The following is a 16,822-nucleotide window of genomic DNA, read 5'->3' on the forward strand; positions in this document are numbered from 1 at the left end:
CCTGACAGTCTGAGTAAAACAAAGACTCAACGTTCTACGTACAATCCTCTAATTGATTTAAGTCAGTTACTCTTGATAAACCCAAATACATAATAAATCTACACTAATATTTAAATCCAGAATGTGTCCTGGGTTTAGTGATTCAGAGTATCTAAATCTACATATACATAAAATTATCTTCTCTTTGGGAATAGACTTCCAGAAATGTCATCTTTTGCTGCTGACTGCATCCATGTGTGTATAAAATCCATCATAAATTCTGCCCTCCTCTACATCTGGACAGAATAGTATTCAGAGCAACCAATGAAAGGAGATGGGTCTCCAAACTCGGGGGAGTCTGCACCACTGCTAGGCCATGTTTACAGAACCCACTCCCAAAGCTGTCTTTACAAGCTTCCTACCTTATTCCTGATAAATCTGTTTCACAGAAGAAAGGAGACAATCAGGCTGGAAACTCCTTTCCATGCCCATGATTCCTGCCCTGTCTCTCAAAATTTCTTCCCTAACCTCTAAGAGTCTCTCCATCCTATCAATGCTCTGAAAATCCATTCCTTCCCATGTCCTCATTTTTGAGACAAAGTCTCGCTCCGTCACCCAGGCTGGAGTGCAGTGGTGCGATGACGGCTCACTGCAACCCTCGCCTCCCTGACTCAAGCAATCCTCCCACCTCAGCCTCCTGAGCAGCTGGGTCCGTGGAACCACAGGCATGCGCCACCACACTCCACTAATCTTTTTAAATTTTGTAAAGACCAGGTATCACTATATTGCCCAGTCTGGTCTCGAAGTGCAAGCCATCCTCGCATCACAGCCTCCCAAAGCACTAGGATCACAGGTGTGAGTGAGCCACCGCGCCCAGTCTTATTCCACTCATTTTACCTTCAGCCTCTCCGGGGACTCCTCTCCCCCTATATACACAACATACTCAAGTCCCCTCACTCTCACCATTCCTATTTACCATCTCTTAGGGGTAAAACCGTGGTACATAATCACAACTCTTATTTAACCAAATTATAATTGCGGCTCAGGGTGGTTTAAAAAGTGCCCACAGGAACTCTGAGCCTCCCCTCACCCACCTTTCATAAATCCCTGTCAATCTCCTATCATTGCACTTAGGTGATCCTATAATTATTAATATTACCTGTGTATGCCTTGGTCTCCCTACCAGACCATGCGATCGTTACCATCCATAAGCAGGGCCCTTGGTTTTTGCCTCTGTGGCGACTCGCACTCTACCAGGGCTCTGGGACGGGTCCCACAGATTCCTGTGCCCTCAATGCTGTCTCGCACGTTGGTACTTATGCACGGGCAACACACTCCACCTAGAATGTTAGACTTTTTTCCACCTGCAGGCACACTCCCACGCATCAGTCAGATCTCGTTTGCGCATTTCTCTATGAAGTTTTTCCTGACTCTCCCCAGACACACGCTTTTAAGTCTCCCACATTTGGTACCTATCCATTGCAGCGCCAATTACACCCATACAGATATCTGTTTACAAATCTATCTCCCATCCTACGAGGCGTCGTACTTGGGAGGGGCAATGCCCAGGCGTTTTGGTGTTCTCTGTGCGAGGCAGCGCCTGGCACTCAGCAGGTGCTTAATAAATGCGACTTGAGTGAATGAATGGCGACACCCGTGCCCCAGGAGGTGCCGTCTCTAACTACGGGCTCTGCACGAGAGATTCTCCTCTAAAGCAAACGAGGGTTTGGTTTGCAGGAAGGAGAGCGGAAGGGAGCCGAGGCGGAGGTTTTCAGGGCGCGTGGCGGGCAGGGAGCAGGGGATTTAAACCGCCGGGCGAGCCGAGGCCGACGGCCCGAGGAGGGAGGCCAGAGGGCTGGGACTCCCGCGTCCATGGAGGCGGAAGGAGGGCGCGGGGAGGAGCTGTGGCCGGAGGGCCGGCGGGCAGGGCAAGGGGCAGGGAAGGCTCCCGCCCGCTCCCGGCCGGGGCCCGCACTCACTCGTCCCCCTGCAGGAGGCTACGCTCCGTGATGGGCCGCACGGCCGCCCTCGGGGGCTCGGCGCCCGGATCCGAGGGGCGGAAGCACAGGCTCAGCTTCTCCTCCAAGCTGCAGGCCAGCGCCGGGAAGCCGTCGGCGCCCCCGCTCGCCCCCACCTCCGCCCCTGCCCCTGCCCCGGCCTCGGGGCTCGCGTTACAGTTCTCCTGGTCCAGGAGGCTCCGGGTCGGCTCCTGGAACTCATAGAAATCCTGCCAGTCCCCGTCCGCCGCCATCGCCGCCCGAAGCAGTCGCGCGCCCCGCCCCGGCCGGCCCAGCCCGGCCCCGCCCCTGCCCGAAGCCCCGCCCCGCCCGCCACCCGGCGGACCGATCCCAGGCAGTCCCGGCCCCGCCACTCCCGTAGCCTGAGCCTTCCTGGAGTCGAACGCGGTGCTCCTAGAAAGCAAGACATTAACTGTTTTGAGTCACTTCCTATATTCTCTATCATTTAGGAATAACTTCCCTCTTAGCTTCCCTTATTAGAAACCTGGCCTAAATGTGGCTAAAATAAAGAACTTTTTTAAACTTGCGACCTAATATCAGATTATGCCCCCAAAGTCGTTTTCCCCAAGGTAACCGGCTCCATTCATAACTTGCCAACCAGAAGAACAGCCAGACTCACTGTTTAAGTGGTACCGAAATTCATTCCTCAGATATTTTGGCTCTCACGTGCAAAGCATGTGCTAGATCCTGCAGAACATACAAAGATAAATAATTATGCCAGTTAATATTTGCAAAGCACTTAGAACAATGCCTAATAGTAGACACCACAGTGTATGTTATAACTAATACATGGGTCCTCCATATACAGGGCTTACAATGTCAGAGTGGTAAGAGTAATAAGAAATTGTTTATGCCTCACAAAAACTAAGTGTGCTTGGGCAGTTCAGTTTTGCAAGATGAAAAGAGTTAAGGAGATGGATGGCGGTGGTGATGGTTCCATTTACCTGTTACGGTGTGTCCACGTGTGAGTGAAAATGATTCCACAACAGAGTTAATGTGCTGAATGCCACTGATCTATATACTTACAAATGGTTAAGATGGTAATTTTATGTGTATTTTACTACAATACAAAAAAATTGGAGAAGGCCAGGCACGGTGGATCACGCCTATAATCCCAGCACTTTGGGAGGCCGAGGCAGACGGATCGCTTGAGATCAGGAGTTCAAGACCAGCCTGGCCAACATGGTGTAACCCCATCTCTAATAAAAATACAGAATTTAGCCAAATGTGGTGGCACACACCTGTAATCCCAGCTACTAGGGAGGCTGTGGCAGGAAAATCCCTTGAACCTGGGAGGCAAAGGTTGCAGTGAGCCAAGATTGCACCACTGTACTCCAGCCTGGGCAACAGAGCAAGGCTCAATCAAAGAAAATTTTTTTAAAGGGAGGAAAAAGTAAATATTATCATAAAGAAGTATGAATGTGGAGAGGCAGTGAATGCTCAGGAGTTGAGAAGAGTGACTTCTTTGGACTGGCATGATCAAATACTTCACTTAGAAGGTGGGGCTAGTTAGGTGATGAAAGACAAGCTCATAGTTTGAAAAATAAATCTGAAGTTAGTAATAGAAAAGAAATTTTTTCCCAGTATGGTTTGTCCATCTCTTGGCAGCATGGAAACCCATTTTCATAAATACATGTTGATACCAAAATTTTCTTGTTTACTAGTCCAATAAGTGTTGTGTTTTACTTCAGTGATTTGTCCTATATCAAATAAAATAGTTCTGTGGTTAAGCCTAAGATACTGTTGATAATTAAAGGAAATATTGTTCCCTATTTCCTTTGAAAACATAAAGGGAGTGAATGTTGAGTCCCAGTTAGCCAAGAGCTAGAACTAATTAGTTAACAGTGAACAATAGCTTTAGGATTGATGAGAAAACATTCTGACTCAGCTACCTGAATGTTACTCAAAAGTGAGGCTCCAAAGTATCAAAGAGCTATTTTTCTCCAGGTGTTCGACTACACACACTAGGTTATGAGGAAACTATCTAGTTGATGCAGACTCTCTAAAGTATGTACTTAGCTAAGATAAAATTCATTTACTTTCTTGACTCATATTTCCATTTACCTGTTTTGGTGTGTCCACGGGTAAGTGAAAATGATTGCTCTTAGAACCCAAATGTAGCACTGTCAAACTTTTCAGAGGTTTTTAAATAAATTGCCACTGATTTAGTTCCAGTGGTATTAGAATTTTATTTTAGTTCAATTTCTTACACAGGATGATTTTTACTTTTAATTAAATATAAATATCCTTTTGGGAAAACAAGATGAAAATCACTTTTCTTGGTCAACTCATATTTGCACACTCATGGTAACCTTGGCACTCAACACTATCCATAAAAATACTCCAAAGAGATATGTCTTTGAGAAAACACTATATTTCTCTATAGTTTTGACACTTTATAGGGACAGAGCAATTAGATTAGAAAGAAAGTATAGAGTGGAATAAATTGTTAATTGGTACTTTGGTAGATTTGAAATAGTTACTGTAAACACAAAATTGTAACAGCAGAAAACAGTTTAAATGCTTGCAAATTTAAACCATTTACATGTTTAAATGTTTGTAACCAGGTAAAATTACAAAAGTAGCAATGTTTCTCTTCAATGCCTTCCACACACCTCTCTTCCCATGTGTATCTGGGGACCTGAGGTTGCTCCCCAGCCTTCTAGATCATCGTATAGGAGGAGAGACCATGTTCCACCCAGGTTGTGGCCCCATTGCCCTGTCCCCGCCCTTTCCTTTAGTTCCTTTGGTACTTGGCCCAGACTTCTTTTTTTAAGAGAATCCGGCTCCAAGTGACTGTTCCATAAACCCCTTCACTTAATAATTCCTGACAGCAAACTTAGCTCATTTCCCAGCAACTCTCATATCCATCAGCCAAATTCTGGCCTCCTGCACTGCCACAAATCTGGAAAAACCACAGGCTTCCTGCCAGCCTCACCTGTTTTGATCAGTCCTTCAATACCCAAAAGCTTCCAATTAGAAGAGGTTCTTTCACTTTGTTTTATCTCACATAACCTGCTTCTACTAATTTGTCCACCAAAATCTATTTATTTTGGACCTTTTATTTCCCACCATCTCCTGCAGGCCATAAGAAAATGACCATGTGTAAACATGCTTGCTCACTTGATATATTAAGAAAAATTAGCCTATTGAATTAGTTTTCAGCCCTTGATTCAAAATTAGAAAGAGAATGTAGAAAAACTTTTAAAGAGAGCTTCATAGCACTTGAGTATTACATTCATATTAATCATTTAAGATGGAAAAGGTTACTTTTCTGGTTTGACAATGTACATAAATTTTGCACACGTGTAATATATCACAGTGGAAATTTATATAACAAAAAATTTAAATGTCAATTATTCAACATATAGGCCACTTGTCTTAGTCCATTTTGCGTTGCTATCACAGAATACCACAGACTGAGTAACTTACAAAGAAACTTATTTCTCACAGTTCTGGAGGCTAGGAAGTCCAAGATTATGCTGCTGACATCTGGTGAGGGCTTTCATGTTGTGTCATCTCAAGGCAGAAGGTGGAAGGGCAAGAGTGTGAGAGAGCAGGGAGAGAAGGAAGGTCAGACTGATCCGTTTATCGGAAGTCTACTCCTGCCATAACTAACCCACTTCTGAGATAATGCTGTTAATTCATTCATGAGGGCATTGTCCCCATGATCCAAGCACCTCTCAAATGTCCTATCTCTCAAAACTGTTGCATTGGGGATGAAGTTTCCAACACATAAACTTTAGGGGACACATTCAAACCATAGCACCACCTAAAAGTATAATCAGTCAGAAAATATAAGAACTGCAAAAGAAAGAAAGAAACTGTTGAATACAAAACGAAAAAATATCTAGTTGTTAAAGTATCATACTTAGCAAAGGCCAGAGGGATTATAAAGCAATAGTAAAATAATGAGAAGGTATATAAATGAAGGTTTCTTGAGAAAAGTTAACGTAATTGCTGAATCATTTATAGCTGGAAGGGAAAAAAAAACAGCTGATGAAACAAAAATAAAAATAATTTAGAAATCTCTATGGTGACCCAAGAATTTAAGGCAAGGTTGCTAGCTTGATAAATAGGAAAGAGTAGCTTCTCTTCACTTTTTCTCCAGGAAAAAAAAAAACTGACTTAACCAGACATAGTGACATGTGACTGTAGTCCAAATTACTTGGGAGGCTGAGGCAGGAGGATCACTTGAACCCAGGAGTTCATTACGGTGAGCTATGATGGTACCACTGCACTTCAGCCTGGGTGACAGAGCAAGACCTTCTTTTTTTAAAAATTTTTCTTTATTTTTATTTTATTTATTTATTTATTTTTGAGATGGAGTCTCGTTCTGTAACCCAGGCTGAAGTGCACTGGCATGAACTCGGCTCATTGCAACCTCCACCTCTTGGGTTCAAGCAATTCTCCTGCCTCAGCCTCCTAAGTAGCTGGGATTACAGGTGGATGCCACCATGCCCAGCTAATTGTTGTATTTTTAGTAGAGACAGGGTTTCACCATGTTGGTCAGGCTGGTCTCGAACTCCTGACCTGGTAATCCGCCTGCCTCAGCCTCCCAAAGTGCTGGGATTACCAGTGAGCCACCACGCCCCACCAACCCTGTCTCTTAAAAATCAAAAATCAAGAAACTGTTGAGGAGACAAAGACCACAATCTAGAATTTATTAATAAAGAATATTTTATTCCAGTTCATTCAAGTTCAATAGGAATAAATCTTTAGTGAACAGCCCTTGTGTTTTAATGATTAACACAGCGTCCTGATCAGGCAGAACCACCTTGAACAGAAGCAGTAGTAGGCTCCAAGAGAAGGAACCAAGGTGACTGGTCACGGCTGCACCTTTACAAGGCACCACCATAGCTGAGTAGGGAAGACACCGCCAAGTACATGCCTGCTTATGTTCTGGGTAACCAAATGCTGGTGTCTTAAAAATAAATGGAAACAATCATTGGCAGTAGTTGTTTATCTGACATTATAATTTGTTCAACATTCCTCCTATTTTGCCTCTTGATTAAATCTGTATTTTATACTATAGTTGTATAAATTAACTTCACTGGAAAGTAAAACAAAATTAATAAAATAGACTATTGTCATGGGTGGACTTGAGTTTTCAGAGAGGCATCTGAGGCACTAGTTTGAGAAGAAAAAAAAGAATCAACGGAAATGGGAAATATTTCTCTGGCTCGTACAGGGAAAAAAAAAGATGAAGAAAAGAGAAAAAGTTGTGAACCTTCAAGAAAATAGAAATAAGTCCACTTCCCACTAACTGCGAGAAAATGAGTAAGAAAAAAAGGTAGAAAAAGGTTATATTGAGCATAATGACAGTGTCATTAGGTGACACTGTAATACAGTAACAGAGCACATCTGGAGAGCAGGTGGCATCAAAAGAGGCACCAATGGATTTATAGAGAGAAATGGACACAGACAATTCAGAGGCATTTGCAGCTGAAAAGAAACAAGGAGACTTGGATTATATTTGGGTAGCATTATGTTTTATTTTCTGGCATATTTATTAATATAAATTTCTTATAAGAATACTTGTCCCAAATTTTCTCTAGTTTCAAGTGTTAGGACAAAGGAACCATACTATCCATCAATATTCCACAAAATCAGCAAGATGAGTCCGCCAAAATTTGCACTGATGAGATAGTACAAAAATGAGCATTAGGCTGGATGGAGTTATGCCTGTAATCCCAGCACTTTAGGATACGGAAACAAGTGGATTACTTGAGGCCAGGAGTTTGAGACCAGCCTGGCCAATCATGGCAAAACCTCGTCCCTACTGAAAATACAAAAATTAACTGGGCATAATGGAGCATGACTGTAGTCCCAGCTACTGGGGAGGCTGAGGCACAAGAATTGCTTGAATCCAGGAAGCGGAAATTGCAGTGAGCCAAGATTGCGCCACTGCACTCCAGCCTAGGCAACAGTGACACTTGGCCTCAAAAAAAAAAGGATGAGTTTTAAAACGTCCTACTCCTTTGGAATTTTATTTTCTTGGGTCTTTGTTTTTCACTTGTATTCCTGCCTCTAAGTTTTTTATATTCCAACATATTAAAAGTTCCCGTCTTTAAAGAAGGAAAATTTCATTGTAAACAGGGTAGGGATGAAGTGCGACTAAGGATAAGGTTGTCTATTTCATATAAAACATCTTTATTTTTTTAAAGCTGTAAGTTTACTAAGGTTTTTTCATCTCTTTTTAAGTATGGTCAAAATGTCTTGACAGCAAAAGAGCTGCACCAATATTGCTACATCAAAATAGCTTAATCAAAATGTTATGTAGATAAATAAATATGTCACTTAAGTCAGATGGGAGTTGGTCTACAGAAAAAAAACAAAGTAGCCTGTTAAGATAATTGTTTACATAATTTTAGCCAACAGACGTGTAATTGCTCAATTTTCTGCCTGATTCGACTATAGCAGACAGAGAAGTAAGCTAGTTGTTTCCAATCTGGTATGAAAGGGTTTAGCATAGGAGATTTGTTAATTCCTTGTTCTTATTGTTTAAAGAAAGAAATGTTAGTTTAATTCCATGTTGTAAAGACAGAGACGGTAACTTTGTAACTCCGGAGGACGGATTTGCCCTTTGGAAAACTAAATTAGTGCATACCCTAATGTCCATGAGTCACACCAAACTGGAATTTCTGATGAATGGAATCACTACCAGTGCCTGAACTTCAGTATCTCATTCACCCCAACCATGGAAATGCAGGACTCCCAGTACCCCCGACGCCTATGTTGTGCTGTGGATGTACCCAGCTCTGTGGGTAAGCATGCACAGGAGAGAACAGGCACTCTCCAGACTGCATCTACCCAGACAGGCCAGCTAAACTCAGCCTCAGCCTTCTCCTCTTGTTATGAGCTAAACTGTGTCGCCTCAAAATCCATAGCTGGAGCTGTAAGCCCCAGCACCTCAGAATATGACTGCGTTTAGAGATAAAGTCTTCATAGAGCTCATTAAGTTAAAAATAAAGAATTTTTGGCTGGGCACAGTGGCTTACGCCTGTAATCCCTGCACTTTGGAAGGCCGAGGCAGGTGGATCACTTGAGGTTAGGAGTTTGAGACCAGCCTGGCCAATATATTGAAATACCCTGTCTACTAAAAATACCAAAAAAAAAACAAAATTAGCCAGGTGTGGTGGCATGCACCTGTAATCCCAGCTGCTTGCCAGGCTGAGGCAGGAGAATCGCTTGACCCCAGGAGATGGAGGTTGCAGTGAGCCAAGATCGCACCATTGCCTCCAGCCTGGGCAACAGAGTGAGACTGTCTCAAATAAATAAAAAAAAAAGAAGAAGGAGATTTTTAAGGGTGTGCCCTAATCCAGTCTGACTTGTATCTAGAAGAAATTTGGACACACAAGGAAACAGCAGGGATGCATGCACAGAGGAGAGACCACATGAGGACACAGTGAGACGGCGACCACCTGCAGGCTGAGGAGACACCTCAGCAGAAACCAACCCTGCTGACACCTTCGTCTTAGACTTCTAGCCTCCAGGACTGTGAGGACATGAATTTCCTTTGCTGCAGCTGCCCTCACAGACTGATACACCATCCATAGTTTTTGTTATGGGAGCTCTCACAGACTGATACACCATCCATAGTCATCCCAGTGGTTCCTGGGTGTCTCCACAGAAATGAGACAGATAGGATTTTGTTCTTCCTTCTGGCTTTTTGGCTTGAATATTGCTTTCTCCTAGAAATAACAGCAACTAGTTGTTAACTGCATGACTTACTAGTGAGAACAGAACTAGACCTTTCTGCCTACGCTATGACCCATCTACTGGTGAGAAAACTAGAAATTCTAAAGATGAATTTGAGTCATTGAGATGCAGAACTGTCAGCCAGATTAGGAGGGCCCGGGGCACTCCCCACTCAAGCCAAGTGTGAGGGCTTCCCAAGAACCAGAGTGTGGGCCGAGCTTGCAAGAAGGATCAATAAACAGTGTCTTTCTCTCCAGCTGGATGATTACTTAGATGAAGGACCTAGGCACTGGTGACCCTGTGAGCCCAGAGTGGGACACCATGAGGGAGTTCTTGGCAGATCCTGATTGAAGTCCCCTGGAGTTTGGAGACACATGGGAAATAAAAAACTGAGGGTAATTCTTGTCTAAGGAATTCTGAAGGCAGGAGGCTGGGGAGCTTCCCATGATGGCAGCACTGAGAAAGAGGTCAACAGAGTGAGCAGCCGATGCTTACATCATCTGTTGGGCAAGGATGCATGACTTTCCCTCGGGCCACGTGGAAAGACAACCCTGAAGGGAGCTAGACTTGAGTCACTTGGAAAGGGTCCCACAGAAAGGGTTAGCAGCACTGAGGGGACCCCAGCATGAGACCACCCCAACCTAACAGGAAGAGAGGATTGCAGAGTGGGAGGGGATGTGATGGAGAAAAGTAAACAGCAAACCAGTTTCCAGGTCAGGTCTAAGCAGGCTGGGAGACTAACGCAAATATAAGATGGAGGTTGTCATTTACATTGAATCAGACTTCTTAATACCTAATAATAAGGCTGTTCTTACATATGAAAGTCATTGAAAAGCCATGGGCTCCAGCCAAGATGTGGAAGGGAAATTGGACAGTTCATGTTTAAAGACGAGGATGGGAGGGGAAAGGGAGTTTTCTCCTTAGTGTACTTTAGCAACTTCGACCCATTCAAATTTTAGCTCTAACCACCTTGGACAGATACCATTGCAGCCCTCAATTTTCATCTCTGCTAGATGGTTCCCACCCCCTGCCTCACCATGCACAGAGCCCTTTCATTTTTCTTTCAAAAACAATAGCAATGTCCTGATAAATATCAGTTCATGCAAATATAAATGCTTAAGAAGGTTGCCATTACAATACAATGAAACTCAACTTTGAGATCACCTGGCACCGCTATAGCAGTAATTAATCTACATTTAAACCACCAATAATGATAAATGCCAAGTAGAAATAGTTACTAGAGGATGGAAGTACAGATGAGAACCATCTCAATGAAAATGTCTCCAAAATTCCAGACTGTGATCTGGATGCAATGCAATTGGTTACGTAGGCCAGAAATCAAGGGAAAAGGTCTTCCAGCTCTCTGGTCCCATTATGAAAGAGTGAGGGATTGAGAGTATTGACTACTGGAAATCATAGGGGACCAAAGACACCAGTTTTGTGGAATAAAGTAAGTTTGAGATAAAGTACAGTACAGACAGTGAAGGTGACACTGCCTGTTGTTTTACCTTCAGAAGCTGAAGAAGACAAGGTTATTTTTTGCTATGAGGTGGTTTGATTTGGGTTAGCCAAGTGTAGGGCTTTAGTATTTGACAAATAAGGACTCTTTTTCCTTTGTTGAACACCTGGTTTAATGGTAATATATCATGATTTTTATGTGTCAAAAATTTTTAAATTATTCATTTCCTCCTTGCTATTCAAGTTTGCTTTGCCACAAACCTCAACTTCCCAGCCCTCTAAATATGGACACCTGTGTTACACATTCATGGAAAATGTTGATAGGAAAAAAAAATAGGTCCTCTAGCCATTCCTGATAAGATTTTACTCCTTAGTTCAATAATCTTCCATGAATGGGGTAAAAACAACTGAAATTTCCGAAGCAATAGAGACCATTTCCTCTGTCATTAACACCCAAGAAATGGTACAGAGAACTGAAGATACCTCTCCAATTCTTCCAGTAAAATGCATAAACAATAGCATGTGGCTAGACTCTTGTATTTAAACAAAGGAGAGACCTCTGTAAGCTTCTATTATTATGGGTGGTATCTTACCTATGAATGATTTATAAAGTGGAATTTGTTTGTTTCTCAGAATTGTTTTGAGGATTGATTTGCTTCTAAGTTTGTTCTATATCTAAAAGTGATATTAAAATAGTCTCCCATAGGCAAAGGTTGACATTAGCAAAAGACTATGCTTTTAATACTCCATGAAACAGGCATTGATTTTTATATGTGTTTAATAATAAATGTTAAATGACCCTGGAAGCAGAGGTACATCTTCAGTGTCTAATAAAATAAACAATATTTACTTCTTTGAAATTAAATTATTTAATCAAAGATCACCATAAGGAAATATGGCATTGACATCTCCCAAAAATGTCAGAAGAGTAAAGAAAGACTACAAATGAATAACTTATATATCCTGTATTTGCAAATGATAGTGGTTATACATGTACCAAATTATTTTTGAAAAAAAATTTACTTGTAATTGCTTTCATAGAATAATAGTATTTTCTCTATACCCTTGGAATTTGTAATTAGCCTCTGTAGTTCTCTAAGTCACAGAAATTTATTTTTCATGCCTGGCAACTGAATTATCATATCGATTGTTTTGACAATTTGAAAATACCTACCTTAAATGATGGATAAGACACACCACTAGATGTTGTTGTATGATTTTTAAATCCATGTATTCACTCATTTGGCCCAACTATAGTGTTCAAATATTTTTTCTTGGCCGGGCGCGGTGGCTCATGCCTGTAATCCCAGCACTTTGGGAGGCCAAGGCGGGTGGATCACGAGGTCAAGAGATCGATACCATCCTGGTCAACATGGTGAAACCCCGTCTCTACTAAAAATACAAAAAATTAGCTGGGCATGGTGGCGCGTGCCTGTAATCCCAGCTACTCAGGAGGCTGAGGCAGGAGAACTGCCTGAACCCAGGAGGCAGAGGTTGCGGTGAGCCAAGATCACGCCATTGCACTCCAGCCTGGGTAACAAGAGCGAAACTCCATCTCAAAAAAAAAAAAAAAAAAAAAATTTTTTCTTACCCAAACCTCCTACATACATCCCTTATTTTATCTACTTTCCTTTATATTTATCCACACAATTTCTCTTTTCTTATCTATAATTATTTTAATTATTTTCTACTTTCTCATCTAGTTCTTCATTCTTTTATTTTCTTCATTTGCTCCCAAATGACTTTCCCTACTTTGGAGAAAGTCGTGAGACTTGGACTGGAGCCATTTACATGTTTAGAACCATATTTTCCCAATTTCTCCAATATTTTCATTGTCATTTAGAAAAGCATTTGAAACTCTCCCATCCAAATAGTCTTTTCTAGCTAACCCAAGCTGGATCCTAAAAGATGAATAAGTCACCTATTATTCTCCTAAGGCACCTCCTACCTTCTTCTTACAGTTATATCTAGCGATCAGGCTGCACAGGACCTCACCAATCCACTCTAGCAGCGTGAGCATACTGGGGGAGTCGAGGACTTGCAATTAGACCTGCCATTAGAATTCCATCAGCCTGGGGGGCTGGTGTGGGGGGAGCCCTGCTATAGGTACTATCCAAATCATTAGCAGAACAAAATACTCAGAAAAGAATGTAGGACTCCATAGCCCCCTATAGCAGGCTCACTGGGCTCTCTAGCCTCCCAGTGGAGCAAAGCACAGTGGCAAGGGATTCAGAAGCAGGCAATGCCCAGAGACTCGGCAGGGAGGAAATGGGTTGAGTTTAGGTGGTCTTCTGGAAAATAGCCAGACCTCTCCAGGTCATTGGCTGGTCTTAGAAAATAAGGAAAGGGGCCGGGCGTGGTGGCTTATATCTGTAACCCCAGCACTTTGGGAGGCTGAGGCAGGCGGATCACGAGGTCAAGAGATCAAGACCATCCTGGCCAACATGGTGAAACCCCATCTCTAATAAAAACACAAAAACTAGCTGGGTGTGGTGGCACACACCTGTAGTCCCAGCTACTTGGGAGGCTGAGACAGGACAGTCGCTGAAACCCAGGAAGCAGAGGTTGCCGTGAGATGAGATCACACCACAGCACTCCAGCCTGGTGACAGAGCAAGACTCTATCAGAAAGAAAGACAAGGAGGGAGAGAGGGGAGGGGAGAGGAGGGGAGGAGAGGAAAGGAAAGGGGGAAAGTTTGAGCCTCCATGTAGGATTTGGTGCAGAGGTAGATTTACCATGAAACTAAGGAAAAAAGCTTAAGGGACCCTTACTTGCACAAGGCACTTCAAAACCCTGGGAGAGGCAATGCAATGCATATTAAAAAGTGCTGTCAGTTCAGAGAATATTAAAAACTAATTGCTACACAAAACATTTGCACTGCCCTGAAATCTTAGTGCTCATATAAGAAACCTGACAGAAGTTTTAACAAATTTGACAATAATCTTACACATTTACCTGACAATATGGCTTACAAAATGTTAAAGTAAACCCTTAGACAAATTAAATGTAACAGAGTTTAATTGAGCAAAGAATGATTTGCAAATCTGGCAGCCCCCAAACCAGAATAGGTTCGGGGAGGCTCCAGCACTACTGCCCAATCATAAAAGGTTTGTGGATTGAAAAAAAAGAAAAGTGACACACAGAAAACAGAAGTACAGAAACAGCCGGATTGGTTATAGCTCAGTATTTGTCTTATTCGAACATAGTTTGAACGGTGGCCACCTTTGATTGGCTGAAACTCAGTGATTGGCACAAGAGTAGGTTACAGTCTGTTCACACATCCAGTTAGGTTACAGTTCACTATGTACAGGGAAACCTTTAAAATATATAAAGAGGCAGCTTTAGACTAAACTTAATTTAATGAAGTTGTAAGCAGACAGAGGAGCCCCAGGGACTATGGGAATGTAATCAAATTGAGAAATCAGCCTGTTTTACAGCCTCCTGCCTTGCAGCCTGTTTTTCCCCAAACCCTGTGTGGAATTCGGTCACCTAGTCAGCCGGAACTAGCCACTGACAGATCCTGGCAACATATAGATGAACCCAAGTGAACTTTCCCCATTACCATGCTAAAATCTCCACCTCAGCACAGGCTATAGCGTCATTCCCATAACATGTGACATATGTGCGGGCATCATGACTCACGTATCTGTGCTACTCGGACTCCTCCTCTACATGCAATGATGCAGTCTCTCTCCTCTCCATCACCCTATAAAGCCCTCTGTCACTTTCCCCTTTGGAGACACTGCTTTGGAGAATCCCCCCAGCACTCTCCTCACTTGAGACAGATAATAAAACTCCTATTGATCAAAACCTACATTCTCTGGCAGAGTTGTTTTCTACTCACCAGGCAAACGAGCCCCGGTTTTTTTCAGGTAACAATAAACCTGAAACTTTTCTAAACTATCAGTAATAAAGAAAAGTATTTTGAAAAACTAGATTAGAGGAAAGACTGAGTTTTCTATCATCTATGGAAAATGATGTTGTAAAATTGCAGTCCTATGAAGAGGCAATTCAAGAGTAAAAGCCAGGATCACTTGAGCCCAGAAGGCAGAAGTTATAGTGAGCCAACATCGCACCACTGTACTCCAGCCTGGGTGACAGAGTAAGACCCTGTCTCAAGAAAAAAAAAAAAACTAAAAGCCAAATTGTAAGGGGAAAGTGTCAATGAACAGAGTCAAACTCCATAAAATACTTAAAGAGATTTATTCTGAGCCACATGAGTGACCAATGGTTCGTGACACAGCCCTCAGGAGATCCTGAGAACATATGCCCAAATGGCATTGGTTGGTTTTATACATTTTAGGGAGACACAGACATCAATCAATACATGTAAGATGTACATTGGTTCAGTCTTGAAAGGCAAGACAACTCAAAGCCTGTGAGGCTTCCATGTCTTAGGTAGATTTAAAGATTGGCTGATTGGCAATTGGTTGAAAGAGTTAAGTTATTGTCTAAATACTTGGAATCAATGGAAGGGAATGTCTGGGTTAAGATAGGGGTTGTGGAGACCAGGGTTCCTATTATGCAGATGGAATCAGTAGAAGGCAATGTCTGGGTTAAGATAAGGGGTTGTGGAGACCAAGTCCTTAATTTGGGGTAAAATACATTAATTTCTTTTGGGGCCTGCCATCTGTCATGTGATACTATACTCGAGTCGGGCTGGAATTTGTTATCTTATTGCTACATGGAGTCTGCTTTGTTAGTCTTAAGATCTGTTTTAATGTTACTGCAGGTCAGCTGGGCCTGAATTTCAAAAGGGAGTAGGGAATCATGAGGAATGTCTTTCTCCTGATTCCCATCATAGCCTAAACTGGTTTTTCAGGTTAACTTTAAAATGCCCTTGGCCGAGAGGAGGGGTCCATTCAGATGGCTGGTGGAAGGCTTTGAATTTTATTTTTGGTTTACAAAAGTATTGCAGAGATGTGTTAGAAAATTAACTATTTAAAAATATTATGTCATATTTCTAGATTGTATAATGCTTGTGATACTTGTTATCTTTTAAAATATATCATTTGTTATAATTTTTTCTCATTCTAAATAAATATTTAATTTAATAGCTAATTTCGGATTAATTTTCTTAAGCAGATTCCACCAAATTACACAAGCTTTAGGCTCCACAAACTCTGAATCTGCCCCTCATCAAACGGGCTCTGCTAAGAAGCTGGGTGGAATGAGCTTGGCCTGACTGGCTACCTACCATTATTTGCAAGTCTGTAATTGCCAACTTAAAAGGAAGACGCTGAGGCAAAATTAATATAAGCAGAGAGTTTACTTGGGCCAAGCTTGAGGACTGCAACTCAGGAGCATAGATTCAAGTTGCCATGAATATATACTCTGATTAGCAGCAGTTACAAGTAAATTTTCAAAGGAAAAATTTAAAAATTTTGTTTACCAAGAATTTACATTAGAATAACATGTTATTGATTGGCTATACATTGTTTTTTGTATCACAAATTCCAGGAACATGAAGATAATGGGTGAGGCAACTAGTTAGGAACAAAATGACTTTAAACAATTGCCTGTAGACATGGGTATGTGTGTGGTGGAGCAGGGAGCTTGACTGAAGTCCTATACTCATGTCTCTCAGGGCCTGATGAATTTTGCAAACCTCATATAGCTCAGGCTGCTCTGAGCAACTTTTCTTCTAATGCATGAACATATAATGT

General features: G+C 42.1%; 1 protein-coding gene across 3 annotated transcripts in view; it reads right to left on the minus strand.

Moving 5' to 3' along the window:
* Nucleotides 1–16,822, minus strand: part of FEZ2 (fasciculation and elongation protein zeta 2) — a 123,659-nt gene that overhangs the window by 54,127 nt on the left and 52,710 nt on the right. For 2 of the 3 annotated variants that reach the window (XM_021674420.2, XM_021674419.2), the window contains exon 1: nt 1,959–2,256. The exons of the other annotated variant lie outside the window; for it this stretch is intronic. In XM_021674420.2, the coding sequence (XP_021530095.1) occupies nt 1,959–2,230 (272 nt within the window). In that variant the 5' untranslated portion in view covers nt 2,231–2,256. Of the gene's footprint in view, nt 1–1,958; nt 2,257–16,822 lie in introns of those variants that run through there. 3 annotated transcript variants of the gene reach the window in all.

This window comes from Aotus nancymaae, unplaced genomic scaffold, assembly GCF_030222135.1.
Source record: "Aotus nancymaae isolate 86718 unplaced genomic scaffold, 86718_ANA_hifiasm-v0.15.2.pri h1tg000057l, whole genome shotgun sequence".
NCBI classification, from domain to species: Eukaryota; Metazoa; Chordata; class Mammalia; order Primates; family Aotidae; genus Aotus; species Aotus nancymaae.